Here is a 22,691-nt window from a genome sequence, read left to right on the forward strand (position 1 = left end):
CAGATTGCAAGGTTATATGTGGACGGTCCGCAAGGTAAAGCATTAAAAACTAGGAAAATTTAATGCTAAAGAAAAATAAAACAGCCAAGTACTTTATCGAGTCTTAAGCCAATAGGCAAGCTAAATAATAAAAACTTGACAAATAAGTCAATGAATTGTCAATGAAATGCTAGTACTCAGCATATCAAACATGAAAAAGGTCTATGACATAACTGTGTATGCAAAATAAGCTGCAACAGCCTCCAATAGGAAGTCACCGTCTTCATCCGAAAAGAGTTCAGCCATCCAATTTAAAAGCGGAAAAGAACATACGTGCTCTCCCAGCACCGAATCCTCTATCACCATCAGAGGACAACTCGGTGGGTTTTCAAGAAAGCTCTGTTCCAAGAAAGACTGTGTTGCCGCCAGTAAATTCCAGGGACCAATTAGTCCATGCATCAATGCCACAGCCATAATCCTTTCGCCAGGACAAACCAACTCGTGAGTAATGATAGGAGTCATCAGCTGATTAAAGTCGACGTCAGGAGAAACCGGTCCGCAGAGACACAAATCAATGGCCCAATCGAAATCACAGGTCAGGCAGTGAAATACAGGCTGGACACAGGTGAAGTAGGAGAATCGAAAAGATAATCCATATGCCGTGCTTAATATCGCCAACGGCATTGTGCCATAATATTCTAGCATGCGATTGCGGAACAGTGTCAGCAGCTGCAGGGCGGGAGCTTGCACAGGAGGGACATCCATATTTAAAAATGTAAAAAAGCACAAGAGCGTCCGCTGGTAATGCAAGTAAAAATGGGAATCCACGAAGCAGAGTGGAAAAAATAGAATGAAAGAAAGCAGGGATGACTCCAAAGATTTTCTCAAATGAAGTCACGAGACCACTGGTAACAACTTTAAAAAAGTGCGCCAGGGCCTTTGTGGAGGACGCGTTAAAGATAGTCCGAACCATCTTGCTGAAATGGAAAGGCAAATCTGTATTGAAAAGGGTCTGCACCTCTGTACGGGTGTTCGCTATGTGAAGCACGAAAGTTTCACGGGCCGAACTCAAGGCCACCTCTCTCTGAGACACAAGAGCTCTTATTCTTGCCATGCCGTTGAAATCTGCTCCCAAGGTTGGTATTTGTGGCGAGATTGAAAACTCCCTATGTTCATGTGTGGGAGGAAATAGAACATTTCTGCAGCAAATAACCCGTTCACTTACTGTTACGATAAAAGGAATACTTTTAATTAACCCAGAACAATCTTCATTATTGAGCATCAAATAACTACCATTTTCCAACAACTTGAACGTGGGGATGATAGCAGGAACTGGCGTGCCTTGCAACACGCAAGCCATATTTGGTCGGTGTTTGTTGCATGAACCGTGTAACTGTATGTGCCTACACATTAGTGAATGATGTGGCGTCTCAGTGCATTCCTCTCCATTCAGATAAACTTCTTGATCATCTTTGAAACATCTGTATGTGTATGGAAGCGACCAGACCTCATGAAGAAAAGCACTACCTAAAGGTTCATAACGACCTATTGGTATATATTTCATACAATTTGAAAACTTATATAAAGCAAAAGGCAGCGTTATTAAACCGTGGATAAGGCACGTTGCCAAAAAACCCGCAATCCTCTGCTGATGATGTCACTGAGCATGTCATGAATGATGTAATATGTGACATCATCAGCAGTGGATTACGGGTAATAGTATCTCTAGTTTACTCCCTTATAGCTGTCTTTCTTTTAACATAAGTGTCTGTTTCCTTCCCTTATACTTACTGTTCTTTTTTTAAAAAAAAGATTTTTGGTTCACTTCCGGTTCGCGTACCGGCGAGCGAACTGGGAAGCGAACTACGAGAAATAGAGGTTGGCACAGTTCCAAATATTGTACCAATTTTTTAATAACGGGGAGGTAGTTCTGAAAAGAACTTTTTTTTTAATTGTTTTTGTTGTTTTATATTTTTTTTATTATTTTTCTGAACATTTTTTTACTTTTTTTGAATTTTTCTGAACAGTTTTATATTTTTTTGGGTTTTTCTTGGAGGGGGCAATGAAAACGATTCATTGTAAAGGGCTCAACAGGAGCAACAAAACAAAAAAAAAGTATTTATTATTTTGGGCGTTTCGTACAAACTTGCATATGATAGTCAATAGCTCTGTTGATCAGTGTGATGCTTCTTTCTCCGTAGCAAATGAATCCATCGCAATGTACGCAGATGTGTTTTACTTCACCAAATCTCATTTGTATATTTGGCACTATCTCCCTGCCCTCTGGTCCCGTTACTTCCGGTACAACAGATCTTCTGGCCATAATAGGGAGATTATCTAGGTCGTTCCGAAACTGTGCAGCACTGTAGTTGTTAGGATGCCACCTAGTCATATGGCGATGCATTGTGTAGTTTCCGAAACTGTATTTTTTGTCGGTCCCTCTGGACAGTCTATCTTGACATATAAGGCAAGTTACGTATCTTGCATTTACTTTTTTCTGACCTTTGGGAATTTTAAAAAATTGCCAAATGAAGTTTTCTTTCCGGTGAAACGTCCTGGGCTCCTCAGGCAAAAACTGCCTCTCTTCGTGGTCGTCGTCCTGTTCCTCTTCTTCCTCTTCTTGTTGAATTATAACTTGAGCAGGTGGTCCACTCTTCCTTGGATGTGGTGGAGGTGGTGGGGAAGCACCAGCTGAAGCTACTAAAGAAGCCATTGCTCACTGGTAACAAAGGGTCTTTCTCTCACAATGATGAAAGTCAGAGTGAGGAAAGAAGGAGGGATTTTCATCATTTGGGAAAAACAAGAGTTCTCAACCAATGAAAAGTGTTCATTTTAGATTATATGACCTAGTCTTACATCATTAGGAAACCAAAAGTGAAATGAACCAATGAAAAGTGTTATTACCAAGTCACATGACCTGCTGTGTTTACGTTAAGCGCTTTGCAGGGCCTCCCGGTTTGCTTCCAGAAACCTGCGCTTTGCGACTCGCTTCGCGTACCAGTTCGCTAACGTAGCACGTCATATGACGTATCACGCGACAACGTGAAACGTCATGCGGACGGGAGGCGTCACGATGTTGTTTTCTAACGCGGCAGTTGCGGTAAAGAAACGTTTACCGGCTCGCGGTCTATTTCGCGGCATCAAGGTCAGCTAACGGGAAGCTTCCCGATTCGCGAAGCGGGAACGAAGAAAAAAAAATATTTAAAAAAAAAATTATTCATAAACATATAAAATATATTTTTGGATTTAAAGAAGAATACATTTTACAGCTACAGATATTAGCTGTTAAAAAACCAATGAAATTCACTGAAAAAACCATAGGTTATAGACCATATATAGTTAGGAATTTGCATTTACAAAACCTTGAAAATTCACTGAAAAAACCATAGGTTAAAGACCATATATAGTTAGGAATTAGCATTTACAAAACCTTATTTTACTCACACAAAACCATTGAAATTCCATATATAGTTAGTTGCACTAACTATATATCGCGCACCCGCAATCCACTGCTGATGATGTCACATATTACATCATTCATGACATGGTCAGTGACATCACTGATGACATCACTGATGACATCTCAAATGACATCACTGATGACATCACTGATGACATCTCATTTGACATCAATGACCACATCACTGATGATATCATTCATGTGACAATACAATGCATCTCCTCACATTTTAATATAACCTCTGTTTCACCCAGTGTTAAATACAGAGTATAATTTTTGAAACCATTGACACACCAATACTAGTTACTACATACGCACTCACTGATTCCTATGTCTACACACACATTCACTCATTCACCCATACAATCATTCATACATACAATCACTCATCTTTACAACACTATCATATGCACTCATACACCTATACAGACACTCACAGTCTGCCACTCATCCATGGAGTTACTCACACACCTAGTCAGTCCTGTAAAGAATCAATGACACTTCCATTTTCTTGTCTATACAGTTAAACATAGAGCACCTTACATTTTCAAACATATACTAACACATACTTACCTTCTTATACAATCATTGATACAAGTACACATTGATCTGCACAGAGTCACACACCTCCCAGCCAGCCACACACACACTCAGTCTCCCATACAAATACTTGGACAATCAATCAGTAACCCATATAGTTAATCATATAGCTACTGATCAACACATGCAGCAGTTTACAGAACAACAGACATAATGATGCACAAATTAAGACAGTTTAGTCACTAACCCATGCACTCAGTGAGACACATTTAATCACTCACTCACACATTCAGTCATGCACCTACTAAATCCTTTGTCCAGACACTTATACTTCCACTCATTCTTCAATATGTAAGACACATTTTAACTTTACAGAAACATACAGTCACTGGATGTTGTCATTAGTGATGTCATCAGTGATGTCATTTGAGATGTCATCAGTGATGTCATCAGTGATGTCACTGACCATGTCATGAATGATGTAATATGTGACATCATCAGCAGTGGATTGCGGGTGCGCGATATATAGTTAGTGCAACTAACTATATATGGAATTTCAATGGTTTTGTGTGAGTAAAATAAGGTTTTGTAAATGCTAATTCCTAACTATATATGGTCTATAACCTATGGTTTTTTCAGTGAATATATATATATATATATATATATATATATATATATATTACCTACTGGCGGTCGCCAGTAGGTATATATAGTTAGGATTTTTTCTCTATGGGTTTTTTGAAAATTCTATGTCTAATAACTTTGGCGTTTGTGGACGGAATTGGCTGAAATTTTCAGGAAAATGGCACATTTTGTTTCTGAGCAGCCCTTGAAAATTTGGGGGGGGTTCGTCCAGTGGGGGCCGAGAAAAAAGGGGGGTCCCAAAACGTGTTTTTAACATTGAGTTTTCCATAGGGCGGTTGGCCTCACTTTTAGCCCGAACGGCTGAATGGATTTGCACGAAACTTGGCAAAATTGTAGGGACTGGTAGCCCGATGTGCCTTTTGTAGGTCTCAATATATGTGCTCCAGTGGATTTTGAGAAATTAACGTTTAAAAAAAGATATATATCTGTAACAGCGGACCGGTTAGCGCTCTGGTTCGCGGACTTTTCGCGCAACGGAGCTTTGTGAAGCGAAGCTGATTGGTTCTCCGGCGTCTGTCAACATTCCAAACAGTCCGTAGCGGCCGCCATCTTGTCTCTCGGTAGGATCGAGAGACAAGAGGAGGCGAAAGCGAAGGGGCAAATGACCATAAGGGGGAATAGTAGATCCTCGCTGACCCCCTAGGTTTGATGTGGAGGTTTTAAAAGGGCCCCGCGGGGCAAAAAAAAATAATAATAATAATAATCGAACGGCTGAATGGATTTGCACGAAACTTGGTAAAATATTAGGGACTGGTAGCCCGATGTGCCTTTGCTAGGTCTCAATATATGTGCTCCAGTGGATTTTGAGAAATTAACGTTCAAAAAAAGATATATATCTGTAACAGCGCTCCGCTTCGCGTACTTTTCGCGTTACGGAGCTTTGCGAAGCTGATTGGTTCTCCGGCGTCTGTCAACATTCCAAACAGTCCGTAGCGGCCGCCATCTTGTCTCTCGGTAGGATTGAGAGACAAGAGGAGGCCAAAGTGAAGGGGGAAATGACCATAAGGGGGCATAGTAGATCCTTCCTGACCTCTTAGGTTTGATGTACCATTTTGCCAAGTTTGGTGTAATTCCGTTCAGCCATTCAGGCTGTAGACGTATGTAAATGTCCTATGGAAAATTGCATGGGGAAAACACATTTGAAAGTGTTGAAATTTAGAACCAATTAAAATGTTACTTTGGTTTTGTATTTGTGTGTGATGAAAGTTAATTGGTTATGTATATATGTCAAATGAGAGGAAACCACAGCCATTTTGCGATACTACTGTCTGAGGTACATTTGTGAGGAATTTTTGGTGGTGAATTTCTGGTGTTTGATTTACACAGTACTAACACTTCTGCTACTTTTAAAAAGGTGAGTTGTTAATTTGTAAGGGGAACTATGTTGTACACTTGAAGATAATTTGAAAAATGTTTTCTGTTATTTATTTGCAGTCCTTCTGTTATACTAAATACTTGATGAAGTTAGTTTTATATTATGTATTACTAAAAACGATAAATGAAAGTGATTATTTTTTTCTGCAATTTACAGCAAGCAATTTCAAAATAAAATGGCTCACAATGAAGAGACCGTGGCAATTTCTTTTGAATTGTCCACTACATTGATTGAAATTGAGAGCACCAATAATGAAATATTGTCACAAGGAGGACATGACTTGTATGATTCCATTAGATTGATTGAAATGGACAGCACCAAGAATGAAATATTGTCACAAGGAGATGACTTGAATGATTCCACTACATTGATTGAAATTGAGAGCACCAATAATGAAATATTGTCACAAGGAGGAGATGGCTTGTATGATTCCATTAGATTGATTGAAATGGACAGCACCAATAATGAAATATTGTCACAAGGAGGAGATGACTTGAATGATTCCACTACATTGATTGAAATTGAGAGCACCAATAATGAAATATTGTCACGAGGAGATGACTTGAATGATTCCACTACATTGATTGAAATGGACAGCACCAATAATGAAATATTGTCAGAAGGAGGAGATGACTTGAATGATTTTTTTGATCAATCTCTTGATGGCGAATTTATCGAGTGTTTGGAGACCATAGAGTTACAAGAATCATCATTGCAGACTTTTAATGAGGAGATTCCAGATGAGATGATTGAAGAGGAAATTACTGATGAGGACATGTTACTAGTTGTTTCAAATTTAGAAAATTCTGAAGAATAAATTTATATTTAGAAATCAAAAATTGTTTGAGACATTATTTATTTTTATTTTTAATTTATGAGGTTGTAGCGAAGTGATTGTAGTATAAAATGAGACTTATAGTATAGAGTGCAACATTTTTATGTTACATGGTAAGTTTACTCATATTTACTTCCCTTCTGCCACTATATTATCTCCAATGTGTATTTGACATGTCTTCTTCATCTCCGGCCTCCTTTCTCTCACTGTGTGTCTCCGATGCATCTTATCGCTGGTATTTTGTGTAATTACAGAAGAGAGTAAAATAAAATAGTTCGGAACGTGAAAAGGGGGCAAAGTAGAGTACTCCTCAACCCCTAGGCCTTTTTAGGCGGTCCCAAAAGGATCAGTTTCTGCTTTCCTGAGAGATTATGGTATGAGTTCCATATACCACAATAACTTGCATTACAACATGCAAGATATCTATCTCCTATTACCAACTTTTGGAGATATTCGCGCTAAGCGCGAATATCTCCAAAAAGTAACACCTGCCCTGAGCAGTTCTTAGCCATGTTATCCAATGGGAGGTGGATAACATGGCTAAGAGTATTAGCTCGGTAATGCATGAATATCGCTGAGTTTTTAGCGATATTCATGCATTGCGGCCGTTTATTATCGCATTTGCGATAAACCTTGATAATAGTAAGGTTTATCTTCGATAATTTCTGACGATGCTTAGTGGTAAAAAATTGGTTGGTAAGCATCGTTAGCGATAAATATCGCTTAACTTTGGTAATATGCCCCAACGTCTGTTAACGTTCGATTCGAAGGAAATGAGGAAGTGTTGAAAAACATTGTCTGCGCCATCTTGCCTTTTTTGAAATGCCACACTTTTGTCGTGCACGGCAGCCATTTTAGATGTCTTGACCAGACCCACTCTCTGCACGCTGTCGATTCGTAGCATGGCTCCTCACCCTCGCAAGCATCTTCCCCAGGCACTGGTCACCCCCGCTCTCTGTCTTATGCATGGGCAATAAACCTCCCCCCATCTGCGCTGCTCTTCCCTGAGAATCACACTGTGCCCGCCCGACACCTCCCTTTCGCCCTATTCACTACCGCACCCTGTGACACTCCTCTTCCTCTGTGTCCGATTGTCCAGGCTATCAGCTAGCCCTGCAGATGTAGTTTATGGCCCCAGCTGTAAAGAATCACCCCTCTTCAAAGGAGTTATAGTAGATCAAGGCCCACACCCGATGAGATCCGTCACACCACACGTGTTCCTACTATCTGAAAACTATCCTGTATTGTGATTGGGGAGGGGACCGAGCCTGAAGCGGAAGATTCCAGGAATGACTCTTTGTACATCAAAGTTTTTACAATTATGTGTCACATAAAAAATATATAGCACTCCAACAAAGTAGTAGGAATATAAAACTTTAATAACATATAAATATATACAACAAAACAAAAACAGTAATAGATTTATTGAAATTGACAGCACCAATAATGAAATATTCTTGTCAGTAGCGGTCTGTTGTGCGAATAGTTCCAAGGCAGCAGAACGCGCTGAAATCTGGATGTCACGAAGGTGATGTCTAGCAAGTTGCCGCCCAGCAAATAACGGCGTGGGGCGCCGCGGGGGTGAGTGAGTCCAGTAGGCACCACAGCTATTCTTACCGGCATTGCAGAATTACTGCTGGGGACAATGCCTGTGCTGGAGCAGGGTCACAGCAGAAACAAAAAGGATTCTGTTGAAGATGTTGTTGGTTTTCAATTTGAAAACAGTTCTGGTGTCAACTGCTATGCTAATGTAGTGGTTAATGTTTTGTTTTCTCTAGAAAATGTAAAAGAGGGGGAGGCAGTCCAAAGTTCCGTTAAAAGGGCAAAGGAAAGGATCGGTGGTTTGAACTATCAGTCAAAAAGGGGAGGGGGTGCAACAATTTTTCCTACCGGGTCACACTGTGCTTTCACCGGAAGTGAGGTCTGCAGGATTCTAGTAATTCAAAGTGAGGCTGGCGCCGACGTCCCGCGGATACAGTTTCGTCACTCCACGGGTGATCATGGCAGTCATTCCCCATCGGGGGTCGGAGACTCCCGCGGCTCCTCTAGAATCTTCAAGGTCGTGGAGGACTACGGTGGTGGAGTCAACCAGTGACCGGGCCATTTCTTTATGCTGGGCCCGCTCTTGCCAGGTCGACCGCCATTTTGAGAGTTCGGTAGCTACTGGCGATCGCGGGGTCAAATGAGCGGACGGGCTCCACCCTGCCGGGCGAGACGTTGCAGCATGGCCACAGTGGAAGAACTCTTTTCCGGGCGCCTGGACCGCTGAGGGTGCAGCTGGGAAGCCTCCACTGGGGAGGCGGGAGAGGCCTGTTCGCACCGTCTCTCCCTCCCAGTGCACCCCACGGCGTCTCGCTTGAGATTTGTTATGGCCGGACCAGGCGATGAGGACGAGGGGGGGGGGTCGGAGGCATGTGCAAGACATCCCCCCCCAGGGTTGTTGCAGCAATTATACAAGAAAGAAGAAGTGTCCCGTCCGTCTTCGGGCCGGGCTTCCGGTAGATGTCGGCCGGACGCCCCTGGCTCTGGCCCCATGAACGGGTTTCTTGGTTTATCGGCTGCAGCCGGATTCCGTCGGTCTCGGCCCCCCGACCGTTGGTGGCCGGACCGGAAGAGCATGTGGCGGGACTACCTGCAACTCTCAAGGGCCACCGCGGCCGGACTGGGAGAGAGAGGGGAGGGTCGAGGAGACATTCCCCCCCCCTGCAACTGTTCAGCGTTGTAAAGGCAATTCCCTGGCCGGGTCCCGTTGGTCTCGGCCTCTCCTCCGGCTACACCCTACGTTAGGATCTCCGAGGCGTGGCAGCAGGACCTGCCTTATATGGGCTGCTCCCGGCTGGGCGTAGCCGGAACCCTGCCCCACCTTGGAAGTTTCCAGAGTGGGGGCGGATGTTCTACTGACTTGCATTTTCCCTAGTCTATCGATTTTTTTGGCGTGGCAGGCGGTGGGACAGCGAGGGGTGATTTGGTTTCTCTTACTGTTTTTCTGGTCTCTCACCACTGGCATATTTTAACGTTTTCTTGTTTCTAGGACATTAATAGGTTTTATCATTACGTTATGTTATCGTTTCTTTGTTCGTTGTTTAATAAAAGTTCATGTTCATCAGTGGCCTACTGATTTTCGTTTTCCTATTCTTTTCTTTCCAGGTTGTTTCATGCTAAAGTTTCTGTTAACAGGATACAGTGATCACTTCGTTATTATTGCATATGTCCTTTTCACTAGGGGTGCTCTCTGGTCGGGCCAGATGACGTATGTCTAGTAAATGGTCCGGGTGAAACAGGTGCATCAATCAGTGGGGAGTAGATAGGCATGACAGATTACAACGGGGGAGAAAGGTCCGCATTACGTACCCTTTCACTACTTGCAAAGATTTTCCTACGTTTATTTGCAAACAGGGAATACCTCCAAAAAGAACTAATTCCCAAACAGTCAATGTTCGGACAATCAATCAATCAATGAGGAATGAAATAGGTACGACGTGTTAAAGGCTTGCGTTACCTACCCTTCACTATCTGCAAAGGGAGAGAGAATATTCCTATTCTTCCTCGTTTGCAGGTAGAGAAGATCCTTAAGAGAATTAACATCGAACAATTCAATGCTCGATTGAAACAATCAACAAGGGGTACTGTGAACACAAATGAACGCCGCTTATGTACATACGCATTGCTATTTTCAACAGGTTGTTCCTAATGTTTCTATTTTAGCGAGGTCAAAAAGAGATCCCATTAGTGGCCTACTGATTTTGCTCGATTCCTTTTGTTTTTTTACACGATTTTTCGCTATCTGCAAAGACTAAACAGAGTATTGCGACTCTGTGCTTGTTTGTAAATAGAGAATGAACCAAAGAGAACAATCAATCAAATGGAGAGAGAAGCAGGCACGACGGATTACAAAGGGGGCAAAGGGCTGCGTTAACTACCCTTCACTATCTGCAAAGAGAGAGTACTCCTAATAGAAATGAGGGGTGGGGGGCAGCATTCAAAGCAGATCAGTGTGCATAAACACGAAAATGTTTTTACTTACCACGTACTTGACATTCGACAGCTTATGATATTTGCTATTAAAAAACCATTGAAATTCACTGAAAAAACCATAGGTTATAGACCATATATAGTTAGGAATTAGCATTTACAAAACCTTGAAAATTCACTGAAAAAACCATAGGTTATAGACCATATATAGTTAGGAATTAGCATTTAAAAAACCTTATTTTACTCACACAAAACCATTGAAATTCCATATATAGTTAGTTGCACTAACTATATATGGCGCACCCGCAATCCACTGCTGATCATGTCACATATTACATCATTCATGACATGGTCAGTGACATCACTGATGACATCACTGATGACATCTCAAATGACATCACTGATGACATCTCATTTGACATCATTCTTGTGCTAATACGATAAACCTCTTCAGACTCTAATATAACCTTAGATACACTCAGTGTATACAGACACTCACACACTGCCACTCATCCATGGAGTTACTCACACACCCAGTCAGTCATGCAAAGAAACAATCTCACCTCCATTTCTTCAACTATACAGTTAAACACACCTTACTTATTGAAACATATACTAACACATATTTACTCTCTTATACAATCCCTGATACAAGTTCACAATGATCGATACAACCACTCACTCATTCAGTGGCTCTCATGCACAGTTATTTATATATGCCAACTCTCACATGTACTGTGTTTTACATATGTACTTACTATGACATGTAGCATTGAGATATCCATTCACTCATCAATACACTCATGCACACAGTCAACTGCCCATGTAGCTGTTTCCACATGCACTCTTGAACTCATACACCTAGTGAATAAACTGCTCACACATCTATGCATAGAGTCTCACACCTTCCAGCCACCCCCACACAAACTCAATCTCCCATAGAAATACTTGGGCAACCAATTAATAACACATATAGCCTCTCGTATAGCTAATGATCAACACATGCAGCAGTTTACAGAACAACAGACATAATGATGCACAAATTAAGACAGTTTAGTCACTAACCCATGCATTCAGTGAGACACATTTAATCACTCACTCATACAGTCAGTCATGCACCTACTAAATCCTTCATCCAGACACTTATACATCCACTCAAGACATATTTTAACTTTACAGAAAAATACAGTCACTGGATGTTGTCATCAGTGATGTCATTTGAGATGTCATCAGTGATGTCATCAGTGATGTCACTGACCATGTCATGAATGATGTAATATGTGACATGATCAGCAGTGGATTGCGGGTGCGCCATATATAGTTAGTGCAACTAACTATATATGGAATTTCAATGGTTTTGTGTGAGTAAAATAAGGTTTTTTAAATGCTAATTCCTAACTATATATGGTCTATAACCTATGGTTTTTTCAGTGAATTTTCAAGGTTTTGTAAATGCTAATTCCTAACTATATATGGTCTATAACCTATGTTTTTTTCAGTGAATATATATATATATATATATATATATATATATATATATATATATATATATATATATATATATATATATATATATATATATATATTCTAAGAAAACAGTTCAAATACATTTAGCTGCATATATTTCCCATCTTGTTTTGTTCAGGAACATTTCATTGTGATTTTAGCAGACACATGTCTAGAATCCAATCCTCAATGGAGGGCAGCGTGTTCCACTTCCAAAATGTTAAGATAATAATTTTTGCTAATATTACAGCTCTACTAAGGAATTGCTTTTGTGCAGCAACTTGATTATATGTCTATGCACTTTCAATTTACAATCTGAATATGCATTTCTAAAGGAGTTCTTACCCTGAATGAGGCACAAAGACTCTGATATTGGATGGGTGCATGTTACTCCATTGACAATATGCCTTGAGCGAGGGCTTACTGGGATGACTATGGATATTGATTTTCTTCCCCAGTTGGATAAAGTAATACTGCTGCAGCCACCTGCTTTTCAAGTGATCTATTTTACTAAAAAAATCTGGTCTATGGAAAAATAGCATACCTATCACTCATCGTATACCTGATTGAATTTTCTTGAAAAATAAATTGTGTATGTTTTTTTTTAAAGGGGGTCCGTGACAAATTTGTCATGAGTCAAGTTCAGTTATATGAACATTTTGTATTGTGTAGACTACTACAATACTGATACTCAATATCTCAATGAACAACCTAAATCATGCATTCAATATTAATTCAAGAATACATGTATTGAAAACCACACACGTCAAAGTGCCAAAACAACAAAAATTCCCTTCACAAAATATTTATTCACTTAATAATTCAAGGAATAATTCAAAGTCATCATTCAAAGAATCAAGGCTGCGCGCAGAAGAGGAAAAAGAGTTTAGGGAGTGGTAGTGGTGGGTAGTAAAGGTGCAAATCAAAGGAATAAGGAACATAACAATTCAATGCTTTAGACCCACTGGTAGTAAAGACCAGTTAGAGAAGACCTGTCCGCAGTATAACATTCATTTACATGTAATCTGTAAATGTTTCAATGTGCACACAATGCATGTTAAGGGCAATCCGGTAAAAAGAAACTTGGCCATTGGCTTTCGCGATTTTACAGCTCACCTGAGTAGCCAGTCCTGGCACCAGAATAGGTCAGTGTTCTCATTTTGACCTTACGTTTTTTAACCACACACCTAGCGCCACATCTAATTAGTCTTTTAACCCGTAGGTTGCCATACCCCGTCCTGATGAAGACTCGCAGCTGAGGCTCAAGTGTCCCACTCCGCATCATCCGAGTCGAAACGTCGATGCCTTTCACTGTACGAAGACTTGTACCTGCTCCCTACCCGATTCCCCTTGAACATGCATTGTGTGCACATTGAAAAATGTACAGATTACATGTAAATAAATGTTATACTGCGGACAGGTCTTCTCTAACTGGTCTTTACTACCAGTGTGTCTAAAGCATTGAATTGTTATGTTCCTTATTCTTTAGATTTGCACCTTTACAACCCACCACTACCACCTTTTTCCTCTTCTGCGCGCAACCTTGATTCATTGAATGATGACTTTGAATTATTCCTTGAATTATTAAGTGAATAAATATTTTGTGAAAGCAATTTTTGTTGTTTTGGCACTTCTACCTGTGTGGTTTTCAATACATGTATTCTTGAATTAATATTGAATGCATGATTTAGGTTGTTCATTCAGATATTGAGTATCAGTATTGTAGTAGTGTACACAATACAAAATGTTCATATAACTGAACTTGACTCATGACAAATCTGTCACGGACCCCCTTTATATTCCTGTACTATACCGGGGTCTGTCTTGACTTATTGGGTTACCCCATTATCTATAATGTTTTTTTTTTAGCCATAGCATTTTCAGTACTCAGAAACACAAAGGTCCTCATTATGATGTTGGGTGGAATCACGTCCACCCGACACCATTGCAGTTTTGGGACCGACCGACCTCTGGTCAGCGGTCCCGACATCACTATTACAATGCCACCACACAAGGTGCGGTCGAGAACTCCCATTTATATATTAGAGCTTGAGCTGCAGCCTTAAACCGGCCGCAGCACAAGCTCCCCTAGAGAAATGGGAGTTTCTGTGAATTACTGCACCGTGGGACAGGCACCTCCTGGTGCCTTCCACACGGTGCAGGGATTAGCTCCCTTGGCCCAAACTGGATGCTGCAGGGAGAAGAGGGCCCTGCTAGGGGCCCCCAAAGTTGCTTCATGTTGGAAAGCCCGACATGGAAAGCCTGTGGGAAAACAACATCGTAATCCCGATGGCAGAAACGCTTTCCTTAAGGAATTATGTTCTGGTTCCGATTGGCAGACAGGCTCCATGAGCCTGTTGGTAACCAGCCGGAATGAGAGGCCGGTTTCCCTTCCAACCGCCGTCACTGTAATATGGCGGTCGAAAGTGAAACCGGTGATGTCAGTCTGAAAGGAAGCTTTCCTCCCGACATCATAATAGGGCCCAAAATGTTAATGGTTTCATCCTTTTAATGTTTCACGGAGCTGGCAAGTTTCCCACCTCATATATACAAGTTCAGCCAGTCATTGATTTCAGAAAACACCTTGTTGCCTTCTGAGACTTGTACTTTCACTTTCAGCATTATAAGTATGGATTCCAAAATACCACAATTCAAAGTGTTCTCTCTGAAAAATCCAGCAATGGCTGAAGGTGTCCATATGAAATGAGTAAGCCAGACGGCTACTCTAACATGGTAGCCCCTCACGTTTTGAGCCATTATATCAATCTTATTAGACATAAAGGACAATTTGTTTGTTTTGCCATGTCAAACAGTTTTCAAGTAGGTGAAATGCCTGTCTTCTAAAAGGTTACTGTCCCATTCATCTCTTTAAGGTACTTGGTAAAGCTAAGGGAAGACAAGCTGGTTCTATACTTCATTGGGCAAAGAGAAAAGGGTGACTCAGAGCCAGCAGAACAGATTATCAATTTGACCAACGGGATTGTAAACACCAGTTCCCATAATGGGTTCCCGACATTCACCCTACAGATCAAGAATACACATTACATGTAAGTATTATTCACTAATATTCAATACTATAAACAGAGGTAAATACACATTTTATTTTTTACTGTTAGATTGTTCAACAACTGTCTATAAAAAAGTTACAGTTATGTTTTTTTTCAGATAAAATCTATCAGTTTTTATTTTTTGATTGGACTTAAACTGTACTCAGGTGGCCAACCAATCGCTTACTGTTCTGCTCGAAGGTTCTGTTATCATAGCCTACCATGTTGCTACTGTCCTCCCCCACTTTGGGGCTGATTGACAAAAACATCCATGAATATTGGAAGTAGTATTTCAGGAGAACTCGTTCATGTGTTTGTGAATCAGCCACAACAAATTCAACTCAGTTTTAGCAAAAGTGCAAGTAGAGCACAGTCCTTTGTAGTTGTACTATTTTTACATGAATATTCCCATTTTATTTTTCAATTTAAATGGTTTCTTGACGACTCACGAAGACATGTAAGAGTAGTTAAAATAGTAGAGCAGGTATACTATTTTACATACTGCAACATATCACTGTGAGTAGGCCCTATGGTGATTTTGTTGTATTTTACTACTATATAAATTAATCAATTGTTAAGAAATTTAGAAAAATGTTTTGCAGTGAAATATTTAACAAGGAACTGGACTTTGAAGAACATATTCATTATCTATTCTATTAATATATAAAGTTTCATCAAAAGTGAAAGCATTTTATTAGACCTTGACTTTTTCTACCTATGTATAATAAACTGAATAACATACTTCAATGCATTCATATATTTACCAGGACCAGACTTTGACATTAATCAAGTGCATACATATATTTATTCTAACACATTTTACAAACAATCAATCTAAAACACAGTAACACATAAAACTGCCCTGGTCCTCAAACATATTTTGGGGGTTCAACGTTTACCAACTCTATGTGAACAAGTTTGGGCCTCCCAATGTTTTTTATGAATGTGTACACACAAGCACACATAAACACACAGGTGCACCTAATGAGTTTGCTCGCCATTTTCAATATAAATCAATTGACAAAAACAAGTACCATAAGTTTAGTAAAGGTAATTTGGAAAGGAAATATCGCTGTAAAGTACATATTTAATATTGTTTGAGTTTTAGTTTTTTTAGTATAAATGAAGGGTATGACTTGGTGGCAAAAAAGAATCATTCTAGCTCCCCATATATCTGAAATGAATTGTTAGAGAGTAATGACACTTTTACAAGAGAGGGTGTATTCCATTGTTTTAACAAGTAAAGAATTCCATTATGCCAGTGATGCCACATAAGCTTTTGGACTGTACAAGTATTTTGTCAACTCCTGTGTTTCCCAGTTTTAAGGATCTGACTGCTTTATGGATGTCTGCCTGGGCTATATCTTCCTCCAAATGCAGCACCTGAGAAAACTACCCCACCATGTAATGTACATCCGAAGAGCAGTTTCCACAACAAAGATGTTATACATGATTGTAAGACGAGCACAGGTGCAGAATGAACCCTGTACACCTTTTAAATAAAGAAAAAATGGTGGTATCTACAGCAGATAAGGGCCCAGATTTACAAAGAGTTTAGTTCGATTTGCATTACTTCTTTAACTCAACCAGATGCAACAGATGCAAAGTCTTCTGCTGGGATTTAACTAACTAAAGCAAATCATAATTTGCATTGGTTTGTAACCCAAAGTAAAGCAAAGCAGAGCAGTGCACTTAATTTCACTACTTTATGCTAAATGGCCATTCCATAGTTCCCATACCACCACACATGGGTTTTGCCCTCAGTTACAGCCTCATCTTTTCAATGATGCTTGACCTTCCTTGGTTGCATTCAGCGGAGAGGCAGATCCATAGCATATTTCTAACTACTGACAACATATATTAGTTTCAATTAGAGTAATTCCAAGTGATTTTACAGGGTATGGGCATCCTGAAAATATGTGGCACAAATTGAGACCTGTGAATCTACATAAGAAAAGCCTTATCTAATTCATAGGGGGGATGGAATATGTTAATGGCTAGTATTATACACTAATTAAATTTTCATCTCCAATAATAATTATTAGCTACTGATATAGTATGGGGCAAGTTTCTGCTTATGATTTAAACCCTTCATAGACCAAATCCTTCATGTGGAGCCTTGTTGATTAAAAAACCTTGTTTAATGGGGGTGGACCTATAGCTGTGTCTGACATATGTTCTAAAATGAGGACATCAAAGTAAACTGAATATCACCTTCTGAAATTCTGAGTATGCCTAAATTGTCTCAAACCTCAGAGGGAGATAATGTAAGATCAGTGGCATAAAAAATCACACATATGTTAAACATTATCAGCTTAGAATTTATATTATCTCCTAAATGTGTCAATATAATGTTGTTCTTATGACTATAAAACTGTAATCATTTGTTTTACATTTCGAATCATGCATTCGATTGGCAAAATAAATTCTTTACTATCCCATCAAACTGTTGAAATTGATGTGTACCTTTTCATTTCAGTTTTCGAATATCAGTGCCTGAGCATACAAAGGCTATTGTGGACTTAAAGAAAATGAGAGATGGATGGGTGGATCTTTTAAGCAGTTTCTGTACCCACCTTCAATCAAAAACTGAGAACCAAGATGTATATGCCTGTATTAAAGAAGTGACCAAATCATCCCGCCAAGTAGCCGATCAAGTAGCCGATCGAGTAGCTGAACAAGCCGATCCGGCCAGAAAGCATACAGAAGATAGCCCCTTAACCACCAGCAGCCCATATGAAGAAATATCAGCGGTTTCCATTATTCCACCAACTCAAAAATCTCATAGATTGCCGCCTGTACCTCCAAACAGAGCTGTTTTACGTGACATCTCCCCTTTACCTCCACCACCTCTAATTGGTTCTACAACACTGTCCTCAAGAAAAACAAAGGCTTTTCATTGGGATCAAGTTCCTCAGGAAAGGGTAAGAAAAATGTTGCTTGCATAACACACATTTTGTAAAAAAGGTAGGGATGTAGGTGTAATACTTACTATAATAATAAAATGATAGACAAATATTTAACTATGGTTTTATAACCTTTCACCTAGGTCACCACTTTCATGAGCCACATTTGAAAGCAGCATAAATGTATCCAGTTTTGCAAATGCAGGACAACATTCTTTTAGCAGCAAGTAAAGGAAGTGCCTTCAGATTGCTCAAAGTTGATACAATAGGGTAACAAGTGATTTAAATAGTGCCTCCTGGATCATATCTAGTTTGCTCTGAAATTGTGTCAATCTAACTCCCACCTTGAATTTATAAATATGTTCATCAGCAAAGGATGGTTTAGTTAATACCTCTCAACAGGCTGGTAATCGATTATCTTTTTTTTATTACCCAAAGAGGAGCACATTATCGAGATACATTATACGAACAGTCATGAATGCACACAAGTAATAAGCGAATAGTGAGCATGATTAGAAAGAAAAGTATAGGCAGTAGATTTAATTAATATCTACATTATAATATAGTTTACTCATGGAAGGCCTGAGTAGGCACCATCTGGTTTAAACGAATTTAGATTATAAAAGATGTTAAAGTGAGAGGTCATCCATTTCGGTACTTCCAGGATACTCTAGCCGCAGGTTATTGAGTTAGTTAATACGAGCAGGTCTACTACATACCAGAGGCGGGTAGGTCTGTTAGACCACTATAGCTGTTCAGCCAGAGTGACATTGGGGACCAAATTTCTGCCCCAGCTTCCTACCCTGCCTACCCTTGCACATATTGAGTGCAAATTCTTGATTGTATTTACCCATCAACCGGGCAAGCTGGTCCTGAAACGAGGAGGGCTCTGAGTCCTTCCATCTGGCTGCGAGTAGCAATCTAGCAACTGCGACTGATATAAAAACAAAGTAGGTCTGGGGTGTGTCTAGTCTGTTACTTTTGTCATGGCCCAGGATCATCATGGAGAGACTAAGGCAGATCCTTCGCCCAGTCTCTCCCAGAATGACTCCAGGCCGCTCTTCAGAGGATATAGCCTGTTGCAGCTATAGAATATATAGAACAGTGCAGCCTGACCATCCTCGCACCTGGGACATTTATTGTCTATCCTTTTTGCCCACCCAAACAGCTTAGCCATAATAAAATAGAAGTTAAATACCATTTTATAGTGTTGTGCCTTCAGGCTAGCGGACAGAAAAATCTTTGAACCTAGTCCCATTGCCTTATCTAGGTCGATATCAAGATCCCCTAGCTTTCTAGCTTGGTTTACTCCGGTCTTTTCATGGTCGTCCAGGAGGTTATCAAGCAAAATACTATAGATATTTCTTATTTTGCAATCTGTGTGGGCTGTTGCAGCCAAAAGAGGGATTTTATCCAGGGATTTAACCATCCTACGATTATTAAAAAATTATTTTATTTGTACATATTTAAAGTATGAACTGTCGGGGATGCCAATCATGTGCTGCACCCATTGCCTTTCCATAATATCATAGAATAAAGGTGGGTACAGAAAAGCTCGCCACAGAGGTGTATGTCTGCAGTATTTGGAAATCTTAATACATTTACCTATCTTACTCCACTCTTTCCAGGTGTTAAGTATAATCCTAAATCGCACTTTCTTAAGGTAGCTCGGCTCTAATTGCCACAGAAGCAGTCCATCGTCCTTGTTCCCAAGAGCAGGCTCATAGATTGTAGGGAGAGTCATAGGGGTTTCCTGATCTGTCCTATTAGTATTCTCAGCGAAAAGTAGCATGTACATCTGCTGTAAAAGGGCTACCGAATACTACAGGGTAAGATTGGGGATACCAGCCACATGTCCCTGAGGGAGAGAATGGAATTTTAAGGAGCGTTTTGCCTTTCCGTACTGCCATTAAAAATGTATAAAGATAGAATCCAAAATTTTCTGCATTGACCCATCTATAGCTACCGGTAAGGATAGAAATAAATATCATATCTTTGGGAGCATTATCATCTTAAGGATGTTGCTCCTACCAATTAGTGATAAATGTAGCCCATTCATATGCCTTAGATCAGTAGAGAACTTTCTAACCAAGGGATCGAAATGAATCTGGCTAATGATGTCTACCTTGGAGTTAATTTTAACATCCAAATAAGTGGCTGTATCCACACACCGCGTATCAGAGTAGGCGATGGTATTCATACAAATAACTTGCATTTTCCCTTTATTCATTGTATATCCGGCACCCAGTCCATACTTGCCAGCAATAAATTGGATCTCCCTGATTGCCCCTTCAAGATCAGTGGCTACTACAGCAATGTCATCAGCATATTCTAACACCTTGTTTTCATAGCCGTTACAAATAACTGGTATTATTTTCTGATTGCATAGAATTTTCTCAATCAGCAGATTTATATAAAGAGCAAACAAAATGGGAGAGCAGGGGAACCCCTGCCTTGTTCCTCTACCCACATTTATGATTTCCGACTCTTAACACAGTAGTTGGAGCAGGGCATGTGGATCAAGCTATGTGGCCTTAATGTTGGTAATCATTCAGGGGCCAAATCCCTCTCGTTCTAATACATCCCACAAAAAATTCCAAGCCACCCGGTCAAAAGCCTTTTCAGCATCAAGGAGGACCATAGCCATCTATCCCCCTGTCTCGGCCATAACATCAAAAAGCATTATAGCCTGCCTTATATGGTCAGTTGTTCCTCTCCCGGGTATAAAACCATGCTGCCAGGGTGACACTACACGAGCTGTAGACCTGCCCAGCCGACCCGCCAGGATTTTAGAGTATATCTTGGCAACTGTGTTTATCAATGATATTGGTTGGTATGAAGTAGTCCTACCCGGGGGATTGTCCTTATAAGGGAAAATGATATTATTTGTGCCTTTCCATGACTCTAACGGTAGCCCATTATGTGGAATTTTATCCGGACCAGCCGTTTTCCCTGAGGGTAACTGATGTAACACAGTTAAAACCTCTTCAAGTGAGATATCAGCTTCTAGTATTTTCCTGGTGGCTTGATCTAGACTTGCCCCAGTGTTTGTTCTGGACACTACTCGAAAGGCGTCCCAGAGCGCGCACTTATCTTCCTTATATAAATCATGGTAGAATTCTTGGAACACATGAACTATATCCTTAACCTCTGAAAAAATTGACCCATCTTTTTTAATTGTGGCTATCCTATTTTGTGTTGCTTTTTGTCACGTGCGAAAGGCAAGTATTTTCCCTACAGATTCACCATACTCGTTGGCATCAATCTTGTGTTTCTGATACTCTACAGCTAGTCTCTGAGTATATTATTTATTTATCTATGCTTTGAGCATTAGAATTATAAACTGGGTTTGCACTACTCCTAGCCCGCGGGTAACCCTAGCTACATACTCTTGTTCTATTTCAGCTAGTTTCCCCAGTAAACTCTGGTTTTCAGCTTTTCTCTGCCTTTTAGTGTGATCAACAAAGCTAATGATCTCTCCCCTCTAGCCTGCTTTAAAAACATCCTAGACTATGCCCCATGAGGCGCTATATCGATTAGTGCAAAAAATAACCAAGTGTCCAGTTTTTTATATGTTCAGCAAAGGTTGTGTCCTCCAATAGTTTCCTATCAAAGGTCCATTTATACTTCTACTTTAAGTTCCCATGAAGTGCTACCTCTAAAACCAAGGGGCTGTGATCTGTTATTATCCTCTTGAGCTTCCTGATCCCCGCTTTATCTATTAAGAGATAGTTCAGCCAGACATACTTCTTGTGCAGGCACGAGTAATGGGTATAGCCTGGATCCGTGGGGTGTTTTACATTCCATATGTTGGCTAGGTCATAACTAGCTACGAGTGAAGTCCGGGCTCTATATGCTTAATTTATTTTCCCCTGGTATTGCAAACCTAAAGTTCTTCCAACAGCTTGATGTATATGTAAGTGTCCACAAACAACCAGTGGGCAGGGCCAAGATGCTAGCTCCACCTCAAGATCTTCCAACACATTAGGATCATCTTGATTTGACTCATAAGTGTTACATACAGTTAGTCCTACCTTCAGATCAACCAGTGCCCACCTTCCTAAGTTGTCCGCCAAATTACGCCTTTTTGACCCCATTTTAGGCTTAGCTAAAATTGCCACTCCCTGGATATTAGAACTCTGGGAGCAGGTCAACAAAATATACCCTCTGAATAGCAGCTCCCTCCTTCCTTTGGAATATGTGACTCCTGCAAAAAACTATATATAGGACAGCGGCCCTCAGAAACTTGGCTACCCTTAATAGTTCTTTTTTATAAATCAACCCTCCCACATTAACTGAACATGTAGTTATTTTGCCCGTCTAAAAATAGTCGAAATAACATACCATTCACGCTCTCAAATTTACTAAGTAAAAATTCAATGTAATCCTCGTCACTCCACATCTGGGTAGAATTTGTGTGCTTTCT

At 40.2% G+C, this 22,691-nt stretch overlaps 1 protein-coding gene across 1 annotated transcript in view; it reads left to right on the forward strand.

Annotated features, from left to right (window-relative positions):
• LOC144766720 (disheveled-associated activator of morphogenesis 2-like) overlaps nucleotides 1–22,691 on the forward strand; it is a 902,367-nt gene that overhangs the window by 578,601 nt on the left and 301,075 nt on the right. The window contains exons 5-6 of the mRNA XM_078650477.1: nucleotides 15,186–15,359; nucleotides 17,839–18,283. Coding sequence (XP_078506603.1) covers nucleotides 15,186–15,359; nucleotides 17,839–18,283 — 619 coding nt within the window. The remainder of the gene's footprint in view (nucleotides 1–15,185; nucleotides 15,360–17,838; nucleotides 18,284–22,691) is intronic.

The sequence above is a fragment of the Lissotriton helveticus genome, chromosome 7 (assembly GCF_964261635.1).
Source record: "Lissotriton helveticus chromosome 7, aLisHel1.1, whole genome shotgun sequence".
NCBI classification, from domain to species: domain Eukaryota; kingdom Metazoa; phylum Chordata; class Amphibia; order Caudata; family Salamandridae; genus Lissotriton; species Lissotriton helveticus.